We start from the raw sequence: 22,744 nt of genomic DNA on the forward strand, positions 1-22,744 counted from the left end.
TATTATTTTATTGTAACTATTAAACTGCTCTTAACCCACAAGGTGTTTTTTTTTTGTGCTTTTGCTCTTCTGATTCTCTCCCCGTCCCACAGGGGCGGGGGGGAGCGAGTGAGCGGCTGCGGGGTGTTGAGTTGCCGACTGGGGCTGAACCACAACACCTGGCATTTATTGACAGCACATTTGTAATGTTTCAGAATATTTCAAACAGATTCCCATGCAAATATGAATCAAAATGCAAAATTTTTTTCACAATTAAAAATATCAGCCCTTTCAATGAGATTTGTGCAGAAAAAGACAACCTTTAAAGCATCACCTAGCAATCTAGCTTTAAATGGAATTCTTATTTGGATTAGTTTCTTTTGGTCTCAACGATCCTTGCGGGTCCTTTCCAGCTCAGGCCATTCTATGATGCCATGAAATTGCAGATGAGTTTTGCAACAGCACAAAGCTCAGTTTGACCTCCAGAAGCCACGAAGACGTCGAAGTGCTTGCTGAGCACTGGGAGTCACATTCGCTTTGGTATTAAGGCTCTTTTCAACAGAATGGCAAAAAGTACGTCTCTGAGAGGAACTTCATTTTTTCAGTTTCTTTACAGAACAGTAACTTTCTAAGTCACATGGTGCATAATTTGGAAGTCAGTTATGCAAATGTGATGATGCTATCTAACACAGCATGGGCTGCAGGACACCATTTTATGTGCTAGGTTGATTCTGGTTTTTGCGCCAGCTAGAGAGATGAGACTGATAAAGCGCTAAGAAAGCATAAATCCTTACACCTGGCAACGGCTGACATCTAGTCTGCTATTTAGATGCCAAAGAAGTCGTCTGCAGTTTCTAGGCTGGGAATTCTAATTTAGTGCAGAATAATGCTTGGGTGTAAAGAGCTTGCTAGGGATAAAATTAGATTATTCTGCCCTTTATGGGGAGATTAGGAAAAGGGACTACTTAATTCTTGTAGTCTAGTTCTTTCTTTGGATTCTAGGGATATGTTAGAGTATCATTTTCTAGGGAGCCTGAAGTGTCAAGCCATGTAGTTCTCCTCTGTTATAATTTTATTTTCATCACATACCTGGTGGCAATAGGTGAAGCAAAGCTTTTTAGCCTCTATGGTGACAAACCTACAGGAAAGGACTCCTAGAAATGCTCCCGTTGACTGGGAGGGTTTCCATGAGAAAGGGAATCGGTATGCATTAATTTAAAATAAAATCATATTGGAACGGATTGCTCCTACACTCTGCGGGATGCTGCTACCTGCTCCGTCATTTTATAGGGCCCAGAATGAGATCTATGCGTCTTCAATCTCATTTAAATGCTCATTTTGCTGGAAAGTACTTTGCAATTGATGACTGAGACATTATTTGGACACATTGGCCAGACCCTTTGTCCCATTGCTCTGGAGGGCAAATGGGGGGGAGAGAGGCTGATCGGAATCATCGGGGAGAAGCTGTGGTTAATGAAGGCACCTGTGGTAGCAGTGGAGGGTTGAAGCTCAGGAGAGGAGGTACATCAGCAACAAAATTGCGCTGTCCCTAGCTAGGACGTGGCGACCCAGTATTTTTTGTTAGGCACAGTGTAGTTAAACCCCCCAAACATAAATCCTGGTTAGTTACAACTGGGAATTGATGATGTTTCCAGCCCTTCTTAAACAGGAAAGAGGGATCAGTTCCTCTCTGCTGAGGGGCCTTGCCGTGATTAGGCTCTACGTGCCCCACCAAGGCTTTTGTGGGTGTCTCAGTGGTGTGAATATCTATTCTTTACGTCCTGTGATGTCGGAACTAGGCACTTACTGCCCGTTCAGAATCTTTTGGAGGCGACCAAGAAGGCCTCGCCTCTCTGCCCCAATGTACATCTGTCAGCATGTTGGAAGGAAAACGGGTTTGAAACAAACACATTCTGCGCTTGTTGGGGCTGAATGACCGCAGCTGAGCACAAACAGGATTCCAGCGGGGTAACGTTCACGTCACCTGAGCAGGGCTGAACATGAGTCCTCTGTTTCAAGGAAAACACGTTGCATTTCCCAGTGCCTTAAACCTTGAGACTGACAGTACGGGATACGTTATCGAATGATTATGCTGCAGCCTCTTTATTCGTAAAGCAGGTCCGCTGGAACGTGCCCGAATATAGTAGCGCTCCCTGTGGGAACTGTGGTCACAGTCTAATGCTCAGCATAACGAGCTATGCTAAAATAGTCTGAAATAGGAATGTGCAGCGTGTGTTTTCTTCTGAATTTCTCTGATGCAGAAGCATCTCTAATGATGAGGCACGTCAAAGGGGAAAACAGAAGGACACGCGTGCGATCACACGCAGCGCCCGGAGTGGAACCGGACCGTGACCTGCTTCATACGCGTCCTCTGCCCTTCCCTTTATATGCCATTTCCTCCTGTGCGCCCAGGGCCTGTACTGTGATGAACCTCTTCAGGTGGGCAAAGGGGGGCTGCGGATACCTCCGTGTGTCCCACAGCTGCTTTGCAACTCCAACAGCAAGTAGCTTAAGACTGATGTTAACTGGGAACAAGTCCATAGTTTCAAAAGTGACTTTTAAAAATGTTTTAATTTCATAAATTAACTTTACCAAGCACCCAAAGCCTTCAGCTCAGATTACGCCAGAGTAATTTTAGTCTGAAGCAGAATTTGTTCCCAGCTTGGCTACACTTAAGTTTCTTGGCAAACTGGGGTCTATAATAGAAGTGGTCTCTCATCCATATGTATAATAATACGTTCCTTGTGTTAAGAGGGCATTACAACTAGTTTATTATAGCACTTGTGATTTGATCTCTTGAAATAGGATTGAGAAAAGAATGTGTTTTCTGCACTGGAAACTGCAGAAACCTTTCCCACAGAATAACTGAAAAGGACAAGCTTGTCCTTAAAAACAAAAACCAAACAGCTGTCATTTTCTTTTTGCACATTTTATCTCCACATTTTTTTCTATGAAATTATCATAGAACTGTGATTTGCTTGAATTTGTATGTATCCTCCTATAAAACATCATCTGATTACGTATGAGCCATAAATTGGTTGCAATTTTTAGAAGCAATCTACTCTTATGATGCTAAGTAGTTCATCATACCCAGCACACAGTGTTTTCAAGATAGTAAATACCCTTAGTTATGAATACCCCTATGCTGAGTTCTGAACTTTGCTAACTGTGAATATTGATGAAATCTGATAATAAAAAAAAAAATAATCTTTCTGCAATTCCTTCTTCATTTTTCTCTTAGCGAAAATTATTCAGATAAAATGCCAGTTTTTCTTGAAATTGAACAGAAGTGGAAACAAACCTGTCCTGAATTTTTGGGAAAGAAACCAAAATCAAACAGAAGAAAAAAATGCTAGTTTTATTCTTTCTAGCTTCAAATTTTACAGTGGAAAAAAGCTTATTTTTAGATTTCTGGCCTCAAAAAGAGGAAGTGCTTGAACTTCAGAAATAACTTAGAAGACAAAAACATTTAATACGAAGGCAGTAGAAGCCTGATTAGAGCAAAGTTCACTGACAGACCTAGTGAAAATATTTGAAAACTTGTATAAGCCACTCCATCTGCGGTCTTAACTGATTGCAACATTTCAGAACAGGAAAGCGTTCTCTCCAAGAATTAGCTATTCTTCAAACATTTTATAACTGTATCAGTAGTTTTCTCTAGTGAGTCTTTATGTTCTTCATCATTATGGCCAAGAAGCTAAAGCTGGGTATGTCCACACAAGCCGGGCAGAGAAGGTAAAGACAGTAAGAGAAAGTACGTATATTTTTGGTCTCTCCCAGTTCAAATGTAGATTGGATGAATTAAAATGATATAGGAAGGGTGCTTAGGCATGTAGGTTACCTATTTTTTAATGATTCTGTAAGCTCAAGACTAAATATACGCATGGTTCTGTAAGTAAAACCCACTCGTGTTGCGTTAAAGCTTAACGTTCTTTTGACTAAGCATTTTTGAAGTGTGTCGCTGTTTCTGCTCATTGATGTCGCAAGGCTACCCGCATACTTCATGCACGAATGCTTTTTATTTATGAAGAATGTAACGGACAAAGGGTTTTGCTACTCACGTTTTCTCCCTTGTCACCTTTACTACCTTTCTGGCCCGGTTCACCAATTTCACCCTGTAATTGAAAGTTAAAAGTTAAACTTCTTGCTTAAAATGGTCTCCTTCACACTTAGCTGAAGTCAATATCACAGTATCTTTAAATGCTCCCTTTGATATGACTATTCCGTGTTTTATGCTGCTGCTTCAAGTGTGAAGGCCTAAAGAGGGCAATTCTGCATCGATCAATAGTATGTCGTATTAATTCAGATATTGATTGCTATACTGCAAAGGGCAACAAGACCTGGCTTTGAAGTATAGCGCAACTGAGCTCTAAATAAAGGAAATAGTGTTCCTCATGTCACCTTCGGTATGAACTTATAATGAAAGCACCCTGATTTACAGACTCATCTAACTGTATGTGGCTGAACAGCTGCTTCTCACTGTAGTGTACAATATTTCAAACCTTCAAAATTATTCAAATCACCAGGAAACCATGTCAGAAAAAAAATGTTTTCTTTATACAATAATAAAAGGCAATTAAATTAAATGACAGCAAATACTCTGTGGAATAAATAACACTCATGCATCATAAAAACAAACCTCGAAGCCTCTTACCTTTACCCTACGCTAGCTAACAGAACAGTGCCGGATCAAGCAAACATGCAAGATGGTCCTGGACGGTGCCACGTCCTGAGTTCTGCCAGTCGGCAACAGAACGTCTCTGCTGCGAACGTAGTATTTTGACACCCTCAACCTACCGACAGTGGTTCCAAATCACTAGACGTTACTGAGAACATTTTATCTTACTCATTCGGCAAACCAAGTTCCTGAAATAGGCGAAAATCAATTTTGACGACATCTGCCTTGATTTACTTTGGCACATTTTCGTCCCTGTGTCTTTGCCGGGATAAATGTTAGTCCGCTAGTTGTTGAGCACAAACCCCAGCGTCCCATGGCATCTGTCCCTCAGACAGGTGATTAGAGAAGGGGGTTTACGTTTTTTTGCAGTGGGTGGGTGGAGTTTGGGGGAGGCAGGGCTAAGCGTTGCTTCGCCACTATCTTTATTGTGAGGAAAGCTACGGCCAGAGAGCTGTACTGACAGCCCTTCTCACAGACGTACTAATACCAATGATTCACCTTGTCACCATCTTCTCCGGGAGAGCCACTAGGACCGGCAGGACCGGGAAGTCCTACAGGACCCTGTACTCCGTCACGTCCAGCTGGGCCTTGAGGACCTTTTTCACCCTGGTTTTGAAGAAAATGATGTGATCCACATTATCACAGGAGGCTTACGAATATTTCAGAACAGGGAGTCACATTACCAATACAAAGAAAAAAAACCCAACAGAAAGGAAACCATAAAGGGAAGAGAATGTATCAGAAAATTATACTAACTGATAATGGAAGCCGACGGCAAATACACCTGTACACCCAGCGGTGGCTGGGTACAAAGTTTTAATGAAAGATTGATTTGGCAAACTTTTTTTTATTATATTCACTCCCTGCTGTGATGATAATGGGTTTAACCCTTCCTGGGAGTTAGAGGGTATGACAATAAATGTTTTACTGTTTACTTAATTGTAAATACAGAAGGAGTAGGCCAGGTAGTCTGAGGACATGGTTAATGGGCAAATACTAGAGTGGGAAAAAGTAACGTTCTGGAATGCGAAGCCTGTGCTGTGATAGTTTTGTGGGACTCTGCGATTACTTACGGGTGCACCCTTCTCCCCTGCGGGGCCTGGAGGACCCTGAGGTCCAGGCCGACCTGGTAGCCCAATTGGGCCAGCAGTGCCTGCTGCTCCACGTTCCCCTGGTGAACCCTGGAAAGAAATAAAAAAATCATAAGCGAATTCTGATAGAGCCCTGGTAACCGACGGTGGGTTTCAGGAGCCAGGCCAACAGAGGAAATACCTGTTATTCAGTGAGATTCCAGCTGGTAGAAGGGTACACATTCAGTAGGTGGGCAAGTAAAGAAAAGGCTGAAAGAACTAACCTGAAGTTCACACTCAATAGCTCATATTCAATACTAATTTGAACTTTTGTTTTCTTTTCATCAACACCCCTTCTGTATTTGTTCATCATAACAGGAGTGTTGTTCAGCCTGCTTTCAAGAACCGGTTTCCCTCTGCGTTTCCAAAGTATACTAACATACCACTTTGATGAAAGAATCTCGACCACATTAAAACGCAGAACTGACCCACACCACAACCCAAATTTCCGGTCGCGTTTTGCGCTGTACGTCGCTGTGTTGATCAGCATGCGTCCGCATTTCAAGTCACCCGGGTAAAAACCTATTGAAGTAAAATGACTGATTTGATGGGTCGTACAGAGGAGGCTTGGCTGTACATGTGTCTTTAGATAAGCACAGAAAGAGTTAAAAGTCTAATACTGCAAATTAAAGGGGAAAATATAGGTGCTGTATGTGGAAAAAAACACTGGAATTGTGTAATCTAGAATACATTTTTACAGGTAACAGTAGCAGAGAGGAGTAGTTTTTGCTCTAATATCATTAAGCCACGCTTTTAAATGAGTCATACCATTGTCAGTACTGTATTCCTTTGTCTAAATAAGTTGGGGTTTTTTTCTATCTGACACTACCAAAGCATCCATAAGTGAAAATTTAGTTTCTACCTTCCCTGTCAGTTCTTTCTTTTGAAGCAGCGTAGGGCTTATGGCTGGTCTACAAAAAGCCAACCTTTCTTTTCAATATGTCAACCTGCCACAGAGCCAGGCTCCATAACCTAGACAAAATGGAGAGAATGCCTGGGCATGTAAAGGCCTGCAGCACTCTAAGACCAAAGAGGTACCTACGGTGGGCTAAGTTTTTCCTGTCTTATTTATTGCGCTTCCTAAGAAGCCAGGTGGCATATACTTTTAGGAGGTGCTGAAGGGGACACCGGAGAGGTAGGAAGAAGTTCTGGTACGTAAAACCTTCCTAAAAGGATACAAGGGAACAGTTAATAGTGCAGATTAGAACTTCTACTCAAATAAATGGAATTTCAGAACCAAAATGTTAAATGTTGGTCTATCCGTATTTGTTTATCATTCAGTCAAAAGCCACAATGTGATTTTAAATCCTTTTTGCAGGCTGGGTTAATTCCCAAGCAGTGATCTATAACCAAAGTTCTCTGTAACTCACGGGAACAAAGGCAACGGAGTATTCTGTTCCATTACAGTCTACGTACGAGCTAGCCTTCTGCTTACAAGCCTAACGGGAAAACTACCTCACTAAGAGCAACACAGTTAACCTTGAAATTTGTGGACTCACTGGAAACTGAGAAGCAACGAGAGATGGCCTCTCTCTAAATGTCTACGTTTTCACTCTTTTACAGCATCTTTGTTTTCTGTCTTTTAAATAATTTACAGGTTTTGCACCATTAGAGCACTGTTAAAGGTCTGTTTGCTGTATAGTAATATTTCCCCAGCTTTTCACCTTGACACCTACACGACAGTTTGTAACACTTTCAAGTTATTGATAATTTCACTTTGCCAACTGATATACTGGGAGTGGGGTGGTACATCATGGACCGGGTAAGGAATAGGTGGTGTAGCCTGAGGCTCTGAATAGCCAGGGTTTTTTTTCCCATGTTTAAGCAAGATCAAATTTGCCGGCTCCTGGAACACTGGAATTTTAAGGTGCTTTCACCTATGAAGGCCCATTTTTTTTTTTTGCTTTTATTCACGGCGTACTTTTCCTGACTGACCCCGTTAGCGTAACTGGTACTAATTCCATACACAGGTGCTTTTTCCCTCCAGATAACTGTGGCAGAAGAGAATGCTGAATGGTTGCTCCACATATTTTTACAAATTACCTCAGTAAGATCTAAATTTTGCATGAGTGTTCAAAAAAATGTATTTGTGCGGGAACCACAGATGACATTATCCTTCCAGCTGCTGGTGGGTGTTTTTAAGTCTGGGTGGATGCCTGAGTTTCAGTCCTATTTCTGTTATTTTACTTCCCAAGACTTCAGTGAATTCAACAGGAAAAATTTGCTACCCTGCAGGCGTACTACCATGGTCTCTGATCTTGTCAGCTCTCATAAGCTAAACAATTTTAGGTCATCTCATCAGTAGGAAGCAAGAACAGAGAGAAAAAAATCCAAATAACCCATAGATCTTTCCTATATCAGACAGCAGACACTAACAGTGGCCATGATTTCTAGTAGCTGTTTTTACTCAGCCAACTTTTAACATTTATCTTTGCATAATTTTTATTTGTTATACTTAAATTTCACGAGTTGTGGACAGGAAGTAACCTTTCTGTTTTCAAGGATCCGCTCGTTTCTCTGGGAGAATGGCCTCTGATCAAAGTAGAACCCATTAAATTAGAGTCACAACGCAGAAAAACATTTTAGGCATAAGTCTGTTCTCTCTTTCTATGTTGATTACCTATCTTTTTTGTCACTCTGTCCCAGTATGAAACAATCCCCTTATATTACCAAGCTCCATGTTAACCTGTGGTCCTGCACTGGTACTCACATCCTGGAATCCTTTAATTAATTTGGGGAGTTTTTTAACACTTTCTTACAGAGTGAAATTACCACGCTTTGTCTTGTACGTCTCTTATACAGCCTATAAACTCATCAGTAACCTCGGTTTTATCTCTCCTTCTGTGAAGAGATATGTAATTATAGCTGTCGTATACATCACACAGTAGTAGCAATACTTTTGGTTACCAAAATGCTCAACAAGTGAAGAACCCCATGACTGAAAAATGTAATCAGACAGAGGAAGACAGCTCTCGATAGCTCAGTACTGATAATTGGGTAGCCTCCAGCTGGCTTATTCTGAGTCCCATTTGGGCATCCTATTCCTTAATGAGCTAATGAAAAATGACTGATTGACATTCCGAAGAGGTTCCTCTCATCAGCATTCAGTGTTCCACACAGTCGTAGGAGAAGGGAAGAAAACAAACACAAGACAAAGATAGCAGATAAAAGAGAACTGTTAAAAAAACCCAAACAAATCCCCCCCCCCCCCAAAAAAAACCAAGAAAACAAAAAAAAAAACAAAAGGAAAAAAAAGCCCAAAAGAAAAACCCCAAGCCAGAAAGAAACCCTTGCTCTGGAGTGCATTCATGCATCGCTTTCTTTTGTCCAGATCCCTCCAAGCACAGTAATTGGCATGCACAGTGCTTGGAGCAGTCGTTGTTTGCTGTGCTCGCAGATGTATGCGCTGGCCAAATAAAGCTTATAATTGACTCTATATCCTAGTTAGAAGCAATTGGTATTGGCAGGGAATTGGAGGGAAATCATCCAGTGGCATGCATTCTCCTCCTATTATAAATGGCAAATGAAGACGCCATTATAATTACACTTCTGTGTGTACCCTCTGTTGGCTAAAAATAGATGGGAAAATATTTTAGGACTATTTGATGCTCATGGTCTGCTATGAGTTGCTGTGAAAAAAGCAGGCTATTGTGGTTTAATTGTGGCCTTGCAGATGCACAGAAACCCAGTATTAAGGGCACCTATGTATCTTTTTTCAGTGAAAAACACTGTCAAGATAACAAGTTAGTAATTAAAGATGAAATAGGAAAAAAAACCGGGGACTTCTGGAGTACCCTGCGGTCAGCTTGGCGCTGTTTGTGCCTCAGGTGGCCTGCTTGCACTACAGCGAACTCACAGTATATTTAAAAACCAAAATGTTTCCCTTCAAGCTCCCTTTCCACTCTGCCCACAGTTCCTGCTACCACATCTGTTTCTCAAAAATCAGAAAAACAATACGCAAACATTTCCGAGCTTCCCAGGTGATTCTGTCCCTGACTATGTTTACCTCAGCACGAAGTGTGGCCCCATCGGGAGTGCGTTCATAGAGCGGAGCAAGGGTTGGTACTGGGCTCCTGACAGCCACGCGCTGCATTGCCGCACTGCGCTTCACTGTAATTCCGGTCTGGCACTGAACTCCCGTTAGCTGGCGCGCGTTTGAAGCGCTCCTGGAATTTCTGTGCCAATGTAGTTTCACATGAAAGGAATACCGTTCACGAGCTCCAAGAGAGCTCCGTGATTTGACCCGAAGGATGGTCAATGGGGACGATTGAGATACGCACCTCAGAAAGGCTCTGGTGTTTTGAACTAAACCACTGATCTATACAGACCTTAGAAGAATTAGGAGCACGTGGATCATCTGAATTTAAACACAAACGCCTGTATTTCAGAACACGGACAACCATCGCTAAACAAGAAATGCGCTTTGGCCTCACAGCCTCGCGTGCCGCGTATTTGGGAGGAACCGTGACAGCAGCGGCACAGCCGCCGTGTGCGGGCACCCTGCCCGGGAGAGCGGGGCGTGCGCGGTGTCAGCACGCTCGTGCCGCCTGGCGGGCGCGTGCTCGGGAGGGCTGCGGCTCGTTGCACCTGAACCAGCTCTCCGCTTGAGAGGCCAGTTCAGCCTTAGGGCCGCCTCTAACACAAAATGAAGACATGACCTTTAGATTGCAGAGACTATTCTGGTCTATGCTTTCTTGATTTTGATTCAACTTTTCTCCTAACAGTTCAGGTTCTTCAGACGGGGTGGGATGGTATCCCTTCTGACTCGCCCTACTAGCTGCCATTCCATTCCGGTCTGTTCCACCCCGTTCCAGTCCAAGCTACCTTGTTTTGGCGCCTTTCAGGAACACACCCGTACCGCGTGGTGTCAGGAAGAATTGTAAGTCACAGATGCAAGTTCTTGATTTAAAGAATAGAAGCTTAACGGCATTAAGAATTCAATTATTAATTTTAAGAATTCAAGTGCCAAGTAGTAAGAAATCAAGAAGTAAAGCTCAGCAGTGTGCTACAGCAGACCTTTCCCAATAATGTAGATATAATCCAAAAGCAAGAACCTTTATACTACGTTGGGTTTTTTCCTCCCTGTTTAATGCATTCTAATATCAGTATGAATTGCAGGGAGGTAAGAGAGCTTTATTGTTGAAATACATAGAATTTCAGCTCCTCCATTACTTTTTTGTCTAAGACAAATAGCTGGGCTGATTTTTTTTTTCTTTTGCTTCATTTGCATTGAATGAAAGAAATAAGTTGACAAGACGACTATCAAATCTACACAATTCACAGCTCGGAATAACTGCACCATGTCTTGAATACCAGCGTATCCTTGTAGAACTTCCTCACATACAAACTGACAACAGAGAACAGGTAACTTGAAGCATGTCCTATTCCAAATACCTTTCAGTGGGTAACTACCAGAAACGGAAGGGAAAGAGGCAGCAGAGGTCCAAACATGAAACAAAAATGAAATGTAGATAATTGGTGAGCACAGGCCCACCTAGAAAAAGGCTACTCACACCACTCAAGGGAGAATCACTCGCTGTTTTTGCAGAATGAGTACATACCTCTGCTTTTCTATCATAATCATAAAGAAAAACAACTACAACAACACAGAAAGTTGGCAGATATATTTTTACGCCTATGCTGAGCTTAAAATGTTGAGAATGAATATTACTGGAGATCGATTTTACATAGCTGTTATTAGCCAAGCAAACATCATTCGTAACAGTGTCACTGATCCTGTCTATAGGCACGGTCCACACAGAAGTACAGTAAAGATAAGGTCTTCAAAGAAATGGATGGGTTTAGGTCGTCCTATCTTCTAAAATTCTTAAATAACAGTATAATGCATAATTTCTTTACTTATTCATACAATAGTACTGTTAACAGGCCATTATTCCAGCATGATCTATTTTCCCATGGATTTCAGTGGGAGATTTCAAGTGGCATGTTACTACTTTCCAAAATAAGATTCTTTTTCTCCGATGCTCATCATACTTTCTCAAAGTTCTTAAGCTTGCTCTACAGTTTTCCCCTTTGCCTACAGAATCTAAACTTTCACTGAAAAAATACTTTATTTTTTTCAATGTAGATACCGTGGCAAAAATAATGGTACAGTATATGCCTGCTGCTGTATTGTTCTCTGTACCGATTTCAAAGCACTTCAAAACAGGATTAAGATGTCTTTCCTTAAGTATGCTGAGGTCTCTAAATGCTGAGTGAAAAATCTCAATCGATTCTGAGAGGACTGCCTTGATACGTTTTTTTTTTTTTTAAGATAGCAAATAAATAAAAAATTGTAAAATAATGGCGGAAATAAATAGGTTATGTGACATTTCCCAACTATACAGAAATTACTAAAGATGAGCAGAATATTTATTGGTTTCATTCTGTATGAAACATTCTGATATCCCAATCGAAACAAAGAGAATCTCTTTCACAAGTTAAAACAGATCAAAACTTACACACAGGCTGGTACATGGTTCAAAATATTAGATGCAGTAAAAAGGGCACAAAATAGCGATGCCACGTATTTAAAAGCTAACTTAGGCTACGCAGAGCACCAGCAGTATTTTAAACGTTACGTGGGTCAACCGTATGAGTGAACTGGAGTTGTACAAAGGGAACACAGCTGTACTGGGTTTGCAGGGCAAGGGTTTGGTGGCGGGGGGGGCTGCAGGGGCGGCTTCCCTGAGAAGCTGCCAGAAGCCTCCCCCATGTCCGACAGAGCCAACGCCAGCCGGCTCCAAGACGGACCCGCCGCTGGCCACGGCTGAGCCCATCAGCGATGGTGGCGGTGCCTCTGGGGTAACGTCTTTAAGAAAGGGGAAAACAAACCGTGCAACAGTGGCCAGACAGAGGAGGGAGAACGCGTGAGAGGAACAGCCCTGCAGACTCCAGGGTCAGCGAAGGAGGAGGGCGAGGAGGCGCCCCAGGCGCCAGAGCGGACATTCCCCTGCAGGCCGGGGCGCAGACCGTGGTGAGGCGGGCTGTGCCCCTGCAGCCCAGGGAGGTTCATGGTGGGGCAGATACACCTGCAGCCCGTGGGGGCCCCACGCCGGAGCCTGTGGACGTGCCCTGAAGGAAGGTGTGACGCTGTGGGGAGCCCGTGCTGGAGCAGGCTCCTGGCAGGAGCTGTGACCCCACGGCAGGGACCCGCGCTGGAGCGGCCTGTTCCTGACGGGCTGAGCCCCACGGCAGGGACCCGCGCTGGAGCGGCCTGTTCCTGACGGGCTGCGCCCCACGGCAGGGACCCGCGCTGGAGCAGGCTCCTGACGGGCTGAGCCCCACGGCAGGGACCCGCGCTGGAGCGGCCTGCTCCTGACGGGCTGCGCCCCACGGCAGGGACCCGCGCTGGAGCGGCCTGCTCCTGACGGGCTGCGCCCCACGGCAGGGACCCGCGCTGGAGCGGCCTGTTCCTGACGGGCTGAGCCCCACGGCAGGGACCCGCGCTGGAGCGGCCTGCTCCTGACGGGCTGAGCCCCACGGAAGGGACCCGCGCTGGAGCGGCCTGTTCCTGACGGGCTGCGCCCCACGGCAGGGACCCGCGCTGGAGCAGCCTGTTCCTGACGGGCTGCGCCCCACGGCAGGGACCCGCGCTGGAGCGGCCTGCTCCTGACGGGCTGCGCCCCACGGCAGGGACCCGCGCTGGAGCGGCCTGTTCCTGACGGGCTGCGCCCCACGGCAGGGACCCGCGCTGGAGCGGCCTGCTCCTGACGGGCTGCGCCCCACGGCAGGGACCCGCGCTGGAGCGGCCTGCTCCTGACGGGCTGCGCCCCACGGCAGGGACCCGCGCTGGAGCAGAGGAGGAGTGTGAGGAGTCCTCCCCCTGAGGAGGAAGGGGTGGCAGAGACAACGTGTGACGGACTGACTGCAACCCCCATTCCCAGTCCCCTGCGCCACTGGCGGGGCAGAGGCAGGGAATTCAGGAGAGACATTGAGCCTGGGAAGAAGGGAGGGGTGGGGGGAAGGTGTTTTAGAACTTGTGTTTTTTAATCCTACTCTGGTTTGATTGGTAATAAGTTAATTTCCCCAAGTCGAGTCTGTGACAGTGATTGCTGAGTGATCTCTCCCTGCCCTTACCTCGACCCACGAGCCTTTCACTGTATTTCCTCCCCGTCCAGCTGAGGAGGGCAGTGACAGAGCGGCTCGGTGGGCGCCTGGTGTCCAGCCAGGGTCCACCCACCACAACAGCACGAGTCCACTATCCACTATCCGTAGATTTTCCACCATGGAAAACCTCTTTCATCTCAACAATAACTTGTGTAAGCAGCAAGTATTGAGCAACAAGTAAATCTCGTACCTACTGATAGCAGAAGGGTCCAGATATTCACAGCCCGCACATTCCTTGAATGTTCATTAGTATGGATAATTAGTAGAAACTAATTATTGATCACTTTGAATGACATACATCTGTGTGGTGTTTACAGACTGTTGGTGAAAACATCACAGCATGTAAAGAAGGAAAAACGTTACTATGTAATACTGTTTGTATTTCCATAAAATTATGTTTACTTACAATTGGGCCAGGTGGGCCTTGCGGGCCTTCCCCTCCTTTCAGACCAGCTGGACCCTAAAAAATGAGAAAAAAAAACCCAAACATAACCTTCTCTCTTACACCGCAAAGTTCAAGTTAATTTTGCAGCACATGTAAATAGGAAGAACGTAAAAATCCAAAGACAAAAAACTGAATAAATACTGTTTTGCTTAAATAGCCAATGATATTTAACAAATTTGGATGCTTGATGCCTGTTCTCCTATTGCCTTCATTTTTAAGCACAGTAGAAGGTTCCATGAAATAAAAGAGTTAATCCATTGTTTCTTGTGTTTAGAAACATCGTGTCAATTGTTCTAGTGCTTATGCCATACCTGAGCACCCGGCAGGCCTCTCTCTCCAGGGAAACCACGAAGACCCGCTGGCCCATCTTTCCCAGGGATGCCCTGGGGGCCTGGGTCACCCTGGGAAACATATTACATTTTGATTAAAAAAAAAAGAAGTTGACAATGCATTAAATGAGTGATGAAAACGAAATACCAGAGCCCAGTTATAATAATGACAAAAAGATTATGCCTCCTCCTATTCACCCACTAATTCTTTTAAGATTTTCAGTACAACAGGCCATCGTATGGTTAAAGTTATAACAAGCTTTGACAAAATACAGTGTTATTGATAGAATATAAATAGTGAAAAACACAGCAAGCCGTAAAAATATGTTTAAAGATACATTCACTAAAAATTTACAACGCCCATTTAAAATGGAAGATTGAAGAGAATTATATAGTAACTAGATAAGCAACACTTTTCTTGTGCCCCAACAGTAAGCAAAGAGCTAAATTTGGTGAGGGAAATTCTGCCTTGTAGCCAGTACTACACATCCTCCTTTAAATGCCAATGTACAGTTCTCCACCTTAGTGTGAACAAGTCATTACTACGTCTTTCCATAGTGAATGCGTGCCATATATAGTTTTTTTATTTTTTATTACAAAACACTAATTATTGGCTCAAGAGAATTCTTACTATTTCAGCGGAAGCAGAGACAGCTCTAAAATTGGAATCTTCCAGTCTTCAAAACCCTTCGGGGTGAACCGTGCTGATTGTTATTTTATATTGCATGTTCTGATTTTATTCTGCACATTCTGCACGATGAGTTGAAATGTCGGAATGTCAGCAATCTATCTGTGCCTTCCAATTTGCCTCCCCGAGCCACATCATACCTTAGCACCTTCTTTTCCTGCAGCACCTGGGAGGCCTTGTTCACCTGGTGGGCCAGGAGGACCTGGATGACCTCTTTCACCAATTGGACCAGTCTCACCAGTAGGACCCTAAGCACAGAAGTAAAACTTCAGTCACCTCAAGGTATTACGTGTCTTGGGGTGGGGGGAAGCAGATGCTTAATATCCAGCTGTTATAAGTATCCTTTACAAAACAGTATTACCATCAGTTAGCGTACATTCCTCACCTTCCCTCCAGGCAAAGCTGACTTACAAAATAATCTTTGTCCTATAAAATAAACCTTGCATTGCATTCTGCCTGCAGACACGTCTGTACAGCTTCCCAGGAGTGAAATCCTGACCTTGCTCCTTAAGCAATCAAGCTTTAAAACTCTGCGGACCCACATATGGGAGGAGGTTACAAAAAGGGCACGGGAGGGAAATCCGCATACTGTGCTTGCCTTGAAACACTGTCTGTACTGTTGTTTTTCTGAATAACATCAATTGGAAGGTTGGAGAGTTGAAAGATATCTCTTCAGATCCACTGGCAGAAAATTTTCACTGGGGGAATTACCTTAAGATGCTCATACAATCCAAATGCTTGATTTTGTTGCAAATGAGTAAGATTAGATCAAATGGAATTGTGATAGTGAATCTCTCCACAATCTATAAATGACTGAAATTTGGCCTCTGGCAAAAACGTCACATGTTGTATTGTTCTTTCTGAACTGTTTCATGGTAGAGAAGCCTGCCTTCTTGACTTCCGCAAACCACCGACTTTGTGACCACAGGAAGAAAACACACAGAAAAGGAAGTGGGAAGGTAACCCCACCATTTGCATATTTTGTGGAATCACCAATGATTACTAAGTACACCTTTCTAAAATTCTTATGCACTGTTTGCTACAGAAGTTAATATAACCATCAATATGGTCCTTTCAGTACAACAAAAGCAACTGCCTTAGCCATAATATAACCATTAAACATTGGTCTTGTGAAGTTAACTATGAAATCAGATGATGTACCTGAGGGCCAACAACACCACCAGGTCCAGGAGGGCCAGTTTTTCCTTGAAAACCCTGTGAAATAATTACAGAATACTGTGTTACCCGGGACAAGATGTAGAAGAGCAAAATTCATACCTGTGCTGAAGAGGAGAAACAGAAATTCCATGTCACACGTTCCTTCTCTTCAGGAACTAAAAATGAGAAGTTCTTTTTTCCTGTGTATACTTTAGAAGTGAAATACTGATTAATCTTTCTTATATCTCTCAGTTCCAGTCTCTCTGAGGTGGCACAGCAGTGAAAATTCCCATCAATTTAACAGATCCCTCTAGGTGAACTTGATTAGGTGAGTCTGAATGCATAAGTGATCCAGCTAAAACACGGCTGAAAATACATTTTTACATATATACATTATGAATCATAAAGCCAGACATACAAATGCTTTTTAAAGGACGACACAGACGGTGGGATAACTTGGAGGGGCATTACAGATAAAGGGGAGGTTAGACAGAAAGAAAATGCAAAGAAATAGAGATCCAGGGAGAAGATGAAGATTGTACAGAGATGGTAAAAAAGGCAGCACAAGTGCCACAGAAAGAATGAAGTTAATGAGAAATGGATACGATGACAAAACCTGAGAAGCAGAGAATAAAAAGGAAATGTTTTTGGGGCAGTTTTTCAGAACACTGGCAAATACTAGAGAATTTTCATTTTCTAACCAGTGCCCCCAGACTTCCATCCAAAATTAGTCAATAAGCTGAATGACAACCTCACTTGATAGTAGCACTGTGTAATATATCTTTGAAACGTGCTAAATTATTTCTTTCATATATTGGAAGAGTGTTGCTGCACAGAGCTGGGAGAGGGCGTTCAGGGCTGTACCACGTCTAGGGTTCCACGCGGTATCCCTGCCCTAGCGGCCTGCACCTGCCTCCTCACTCTGCTCACCTGTGTAAAAGCAAGGTGTCGTCTGGCCCATATTCCTTACAAATGCTGGGCCCTGCTCAGCCCTCCTCTGGGCACAGTCTCACCGACAGTTGCCCCATTCCACCAGATCCGGTTTAAGCTTTTGTTCCCTTCCTCAATCTGATTCTCTTCTTGCTGCCGGCCAGGCGTTACCACGCTTCAGTTTGGCCCGTAACTGTTTAGGCACTCTCTCTCACACCTCTGAAATGATCCAGACTAAAAACAAATACAAAGGGACCCCTCTGACGACTGAAAATCAAAACTGCTGCAGATGGAATCATCTTCCTTTGCACAGTCAAAGCTTCCTCGGAAGCCTATTGTAAGGAAAGACAAAGGGATGTTGAATATTTCCTGAAAGCCCCTTGAGAAGACCTGCTACTCTCAGGTTCGCAGAATGCATTGATATTTCACAGTATATTCAATGACTTTTGATGCGAATGATGGCTTTGCTACTCTGCTTTCTCTCTTTTGTCACCAGCTTACCTATTCCTACAGATTCAGATTTGTAAAGGAAGTAATAAGCAAAGGAGATTTCAGCAGCAAATACTCAGGCGGACCTGAACATCCCATGGGCTCATCTAAAAAATTTAGAGTTAAAAAATTCACACTAATGTCTCATGCCTGTGTTTGCAAGTGCCTCATTAGCCTCCATGTTTTTGTTATTTCCTGTGAAAATCAATTTAATAAAACTGAGTTTATTGTAGTAAGACAGTCCTTGATTAATTCTAATAGATGAAACAGGTAGTATATTTCTATTTTATCCTTTCACAGGCATGAAATACTGAATTCTTGCATAACACCAGACAATCTAACAATCCCTGCAGCTGATGCCTCCTGCCAATCTGAGGTTGATATCACTGGAATTGATAATCACTTCTAGGGAGGAACTAGCTTAATATTGGTTTTCAGTATCTAGTTTATTCCTACATTCATATTCCAAATTATCTGTCATGCTAATACTGTTCCTATGCCTAGAATTTCAGCAAACAATGGCAGTTCTTCAAAGTGCATGTGGCTTACTGGGGGAAGACGCTGTAGCCTTTTCCCCACTAATACTTACCTCAGTTGCTGTCAAGATACGGTTATTATTCCATAACCAAGCTGCAGAGTGCAACCTGGGCATCTGGCATCTAATTGTTAAGCTTGAGTATGTCTCTTAGCCTAATCCCCTAATTGTTGTAACACCCACATGCACCACTGAACTTCAGTGAGATATACCCCCAAATAAGAAACAGAAATCTTAAGACCTTCATTTACCAGTAGGTGCAATGAAAGTTTCTGATTTATACATTTTAAAAAAATCTGAAATGGAAATGTTCATTGAAAAATAAAAAGTCAACAAGTCTACTTTTTGTTTTTTTAAAAAAATGTCTGTTTTTCCACAAAAAACATATACATGAGAACCCATGGGGGAAAAATAATTTAAAAATAATCCTGCCCCAATTATACATATACACAGGGCAGAAACCAATGCTACTGAAAAGCTGCATTTGCCCCTAAGTTACTCAAGTTGTATATTGGTCTAACCTTACTAAACCCAAAGGAGATACAAAATTAGAGACCCGGAGCATTCACTGAACCCAGAGGGACCCGGTCCAAACATCACTTCGTAGCAGAGGCCACAGTTTCATTGTATTTTGCATCTTCTGTTTCTAGTCATGAGTGAAACCAGGGAACCATAGAACCACAGCATGGCTGAGGTTGGAGGGGATGTCCGGAGGTCATTTGGTCCAACTGCCCTGCCCAGGCAGGGCCACGGAGAGCTGGTTGCCCAGGAATGTCCAAACAGCTTCTGAACAGCTCCAAGGATGGAGACCCTGCAGCCTCCCTAGGTAATCTGTTCCAGTGCCCGGTCACCCTCACGGTGAAAAAGCGTTTCCTGAGGTTCACATGGAACCTCCTGCGTTTCAGGTTGTGCCCGTTGCCTCTTGTCCTGCCCCTGGGCACCACTGACAAAAGCCTGGCTCCACCTTCTTTACACCCTCCCTTCAGGTATTACTTTGGTAAGATTCGACCAGGGACTTCTCTAGGCTCGGCAGACCCAGCGCTATCAGTCTTTACTCATAGGAGAGATGCTCCAGTCCCTTAAACGTCTGAGTGGCCCTTTGCTGGCCTCTCTCCAGTAGCTCTCTCTCTCTCTCTCTCTCGTACTGAGGAGCCAGAACTGGACACAATACTCCTGGCCTCAGCAGGGCTGAACAGAAGGGGAGGATCACCCTCCAGCCGCCCAGGATACTACTAGCATTCTTTGCTGTAATGGCACATTACTGGCTCATGTTCAAATAAATAAGAATAAAAGGAAAATAGTAACTGTTCTTTTTCTTATCAGACTAAACAATTTTGAGCTTCCTGCATTCTAAACAGCGATTCAAATTCATTCTTATGGTACACAAGCCTAGTCTTTGTATCACTGCACAGGAGAAGAACAAAGCAGTAGTCAATCATGTTTCTCACACACACAAAAAGCCACCAGTTACAATGCCTCAGCTCTAGCAGAAGAAAACAGAGCTTGTCAGAATGATGTGTTACTCCAAGCCCTCCCTTCCAGCAGTGGAAGTGACTCAGCAGCCACTAACAGATTTCCAGTGAAGCTGGAACCCAAAATACATCCTACATGCTGAGAAAATTTCTCTCTAAATTCACTTATGACTTTCTCTAGCTCTGAAAAATCTGAGTAAGAACTTTATTTTATTTCAGTGGGACACGAGTAAGGTCTTGGCACTACGGAAGTAGAGAGTTTTTTAAATGAATCCATTAAAACTGTTATATGTTAATTTTTTCATTTTGCTGCCAGAATTTACTCTTTGTGATTCTTAGGGGGATTACATGGGATATAGTTTCAAAATATAGGAATTTTTTTTCACAGGTCGAATCATTCCAGATCCTACTTTCCAAAGGCATTGGCTCCTGAGTGTCCGAGCTGCTTACCGTTAACGAGAGTTTTTACTATGTTATTATTTCTGTTACATGTCATTCAGGGAGAAAAGAATCGTATAGTAATTGCCTGGCAAATCTTATTAGAACTGAGACCACAGTATTAGTTTCTTCTATTGACTATTCAATCTCGTTGTGATGTTACTAGCTGGGCACAGCAAAGAATAACTTCACTCTTGTATCGTGGAAACAAAATAAAGCTTTCTTATGCCTAACCTACCAACCATAAGAAAACTACAGTTACATGACCTGTTGGTCCCCTCTCTTCCCCCTTTCTCTGTCGTCTCTGTTTCTCTAGTTTCGGTCACACAGTCGTGGCCTTTGGAGGCTTACAACGCTTACGCAGCAGGGTACATTTACTTACAGTCTCACCCCGCTGTCCTGGGTGCCCGGGCAAGCCGTCTTTTCCAGGTGGCCCCTGAAATTGGAAAATAGATAAATCAAAGCATTTCTTAGCCACCCTTAATTCTGAAAAAAAAAAAAAGAAAAGAGTGCAATTAGCTGTACGAATCTCTGTTACCTCTGGTTTTTCTAGACTAGTCCCCAGTACAGCTTAACTGCCCCTATATCAGCTAACTAGAATTTTTATGATACATTTTCCCTGTGTCCTCCCTGATGCATGTTAGCAATGCTTGGAGAGATACTGTTCAGTTGTCAAATACATGCGTGTTCAAAATGGATTTCTGTAAATCCAGAAATCATGGGAAGTCCCTATAGTTCCCTCACATTTTTCTTTGTTTAATGGCTCAGTTAACGCAAAACTATGCATTACAGGAGTATTTGATGAAATTTCAGGGTTTGGCGTTGGAAAGAAAAATAACAAATGCATGGGCGGAAAAAAATCACAGGTGGTTTGATGCTTTTTCACTTATTCTACATGAGCAGAAACACAGATGAAGGGCAGCATAACTCGTTCAGAGTGCAGCCCAAATGCGCTGTTACTTCCATACGTTTCTGTGACTAATGAATGCCTCCTTCCTCTTCATTTTTCCCTCAACGAACCAATTGTTAAAAGAAAATATATGCCAGCACAGTAACATTTTGCCTAAACTCAGTCTGCCGCCTGGACATCGGTGCCAACGTATTAGGTTTGCGGTTTAGTAGATTATGCTGAATGCCACATGAGCTGCACCAATGTTCATTTTGAATATACGAGTTCTCGTCTTAGCCTTCATGGTCAATCAGCACATTTGTAATCTGTACGTAAACCGTCCCTTAAATAAATCTTCAAATACTAATTTCAGAAACATTGTATGAAAAATAATATGCCTGCTGTTGTGTATATTTAATTAAAAAGATACTTACTGGAGGTCCCTTTGGTCCGGGGAATCCAACAGGTCCCTGTGGCCCTTGTGGACCCTAGTACAAAGACAACCAAACACAACAAGTTTTACTCCAGCTGCCACGACACTGGATTGAAAAGTCTGCTTCAATTATAAAATATACGAACTTCAGTTACAAACTATATGAACTCTGCAGATAACGTCTGGTTGTGAGTATAAGGCCTTGGCTCCGCTGCCTTATGGTAGCAACAATTCACACCGATAGACGTGGGAGGGGATTTCCCGAAACCAATACTGCCCCTGTAGGGATGCAGTAAGAAAAACCTACTTATATAAAGTATGTCTGTGTCTGACCCCTGAAACTGTGCATAATAAAGTCGGAGTCAACTGTGAGTAAGAAACATTGTTTTCTGTGTTATTTGTAAAACATGGGAATTAATAATAGTCAGGTGGTCTCTGAGTCCAGCGTTCACCTTTGGCACTTCTCACACTCTGGCAATATCTCAAGCCAGTACAACAGTACAAACTTCCAGAGCAAGCTTTCCAGAGCTACCAGGGACTAAACACAACAGTCTTGCTATCATGAAAAATAGCTGAGAGCGCTGAAAAAACCCCATGATGCATGAACATGTTATTTATATAGTTCTGCATATCCACTTATATATGGAGAGAGAAAACTTTCATGCAGCGCAGTTTTACAGATTTAAAGATGATTTTGCCAGTTAGTGCATTGTGTATGTATATGTACATATACATGTGTACACACGTGTACGTCCACGTACATCTATACACATCGATACTTACACAAGGTAGCAGCTTACATGACTGTCTCTAAAGCTGCCACCAAACAAAACAGAGGCCAGCTTCTAAAGTTGCTTGCTGACATGCTGAAAGGGACTGTGTCAGCTTATTAAAAGAATTTTTCCTGTTTAGTTTTCAGTGCGCCGAGTCAAAGAGTAGCAACCTGAAAAACCTTATTTACTCTGCACGGCCCCAGAGCCGAGCCACGTACCCTACTCACACCGTGCCAGACTTCATCCTCTTGTACTGGTATACGACGTTT

At 43.3% G+C, this 22,744-nt stretch overlaps 1 protein-coding gene across 4 annotated transcripts in view; it reads right to left on the reverse strand.

Moving 5' to 3' along the window:
- COL11A1 (collagen type XI alpha 1 chain) overlaps positions 1-22,744 on the reverse strand; it is a 163,924-nt gene that overhangs the window by 39,942 nt on the left and 101,238 nt on the right. For all 4 annotated transcript variants that reach the window (XM_075098258.1, XM_075098259.1, XM_075098260.1 and 1 more), the window contains 9 exons: positions 21,704-21,757; positions 20,763-20,816; positions 16,520-16,573; positions 15,499-15,606; positions 14,653-14,742; positions 14,303-14,356; positions 5,731-5,838; positions 5,156-5,263; positions 4,041-4,094 (listed from right to left, as the gene is read on the reverse strand). In XM_075098258.1, the coding sequence (XP_074954359.1) occupies positions 4,041-4,094; positions 5,156-5,263; positions 5,731-5,838; positions 14,303-14,356; positions 14,653-14,742; positions 15,499-15,606; positions 16,520-16,573; positions 20,763-20,816; positions 21,704-21,757 (684 nt within the window). The remainder of the gene's footprint in view (positions 1-4,040; positions 4,095-5,155; positions 5,264-5,730; positions 5,839-14,302; positions 14,357-14,652; positions 14,743-15,498; positions 15,607-16,519; positions 16,574-20,762; positions 20,817-21,703; positions 21,758-22,744) is intronic.

This window comes from Phalacrocorax aristotelis, chromosome 6 (genome assembly GCF_949628215.1).
Source record: "Phalacrocorax aristotelis chromosome 6, bGulAri2.1, whole genome shotgun sequence".
NCBI lineage: Eukaryota > Metazoa > Chordata > Aves > Suliformes > Phalacrocoracidae > Phalacrocorax > Phalacrocorax aristotelis.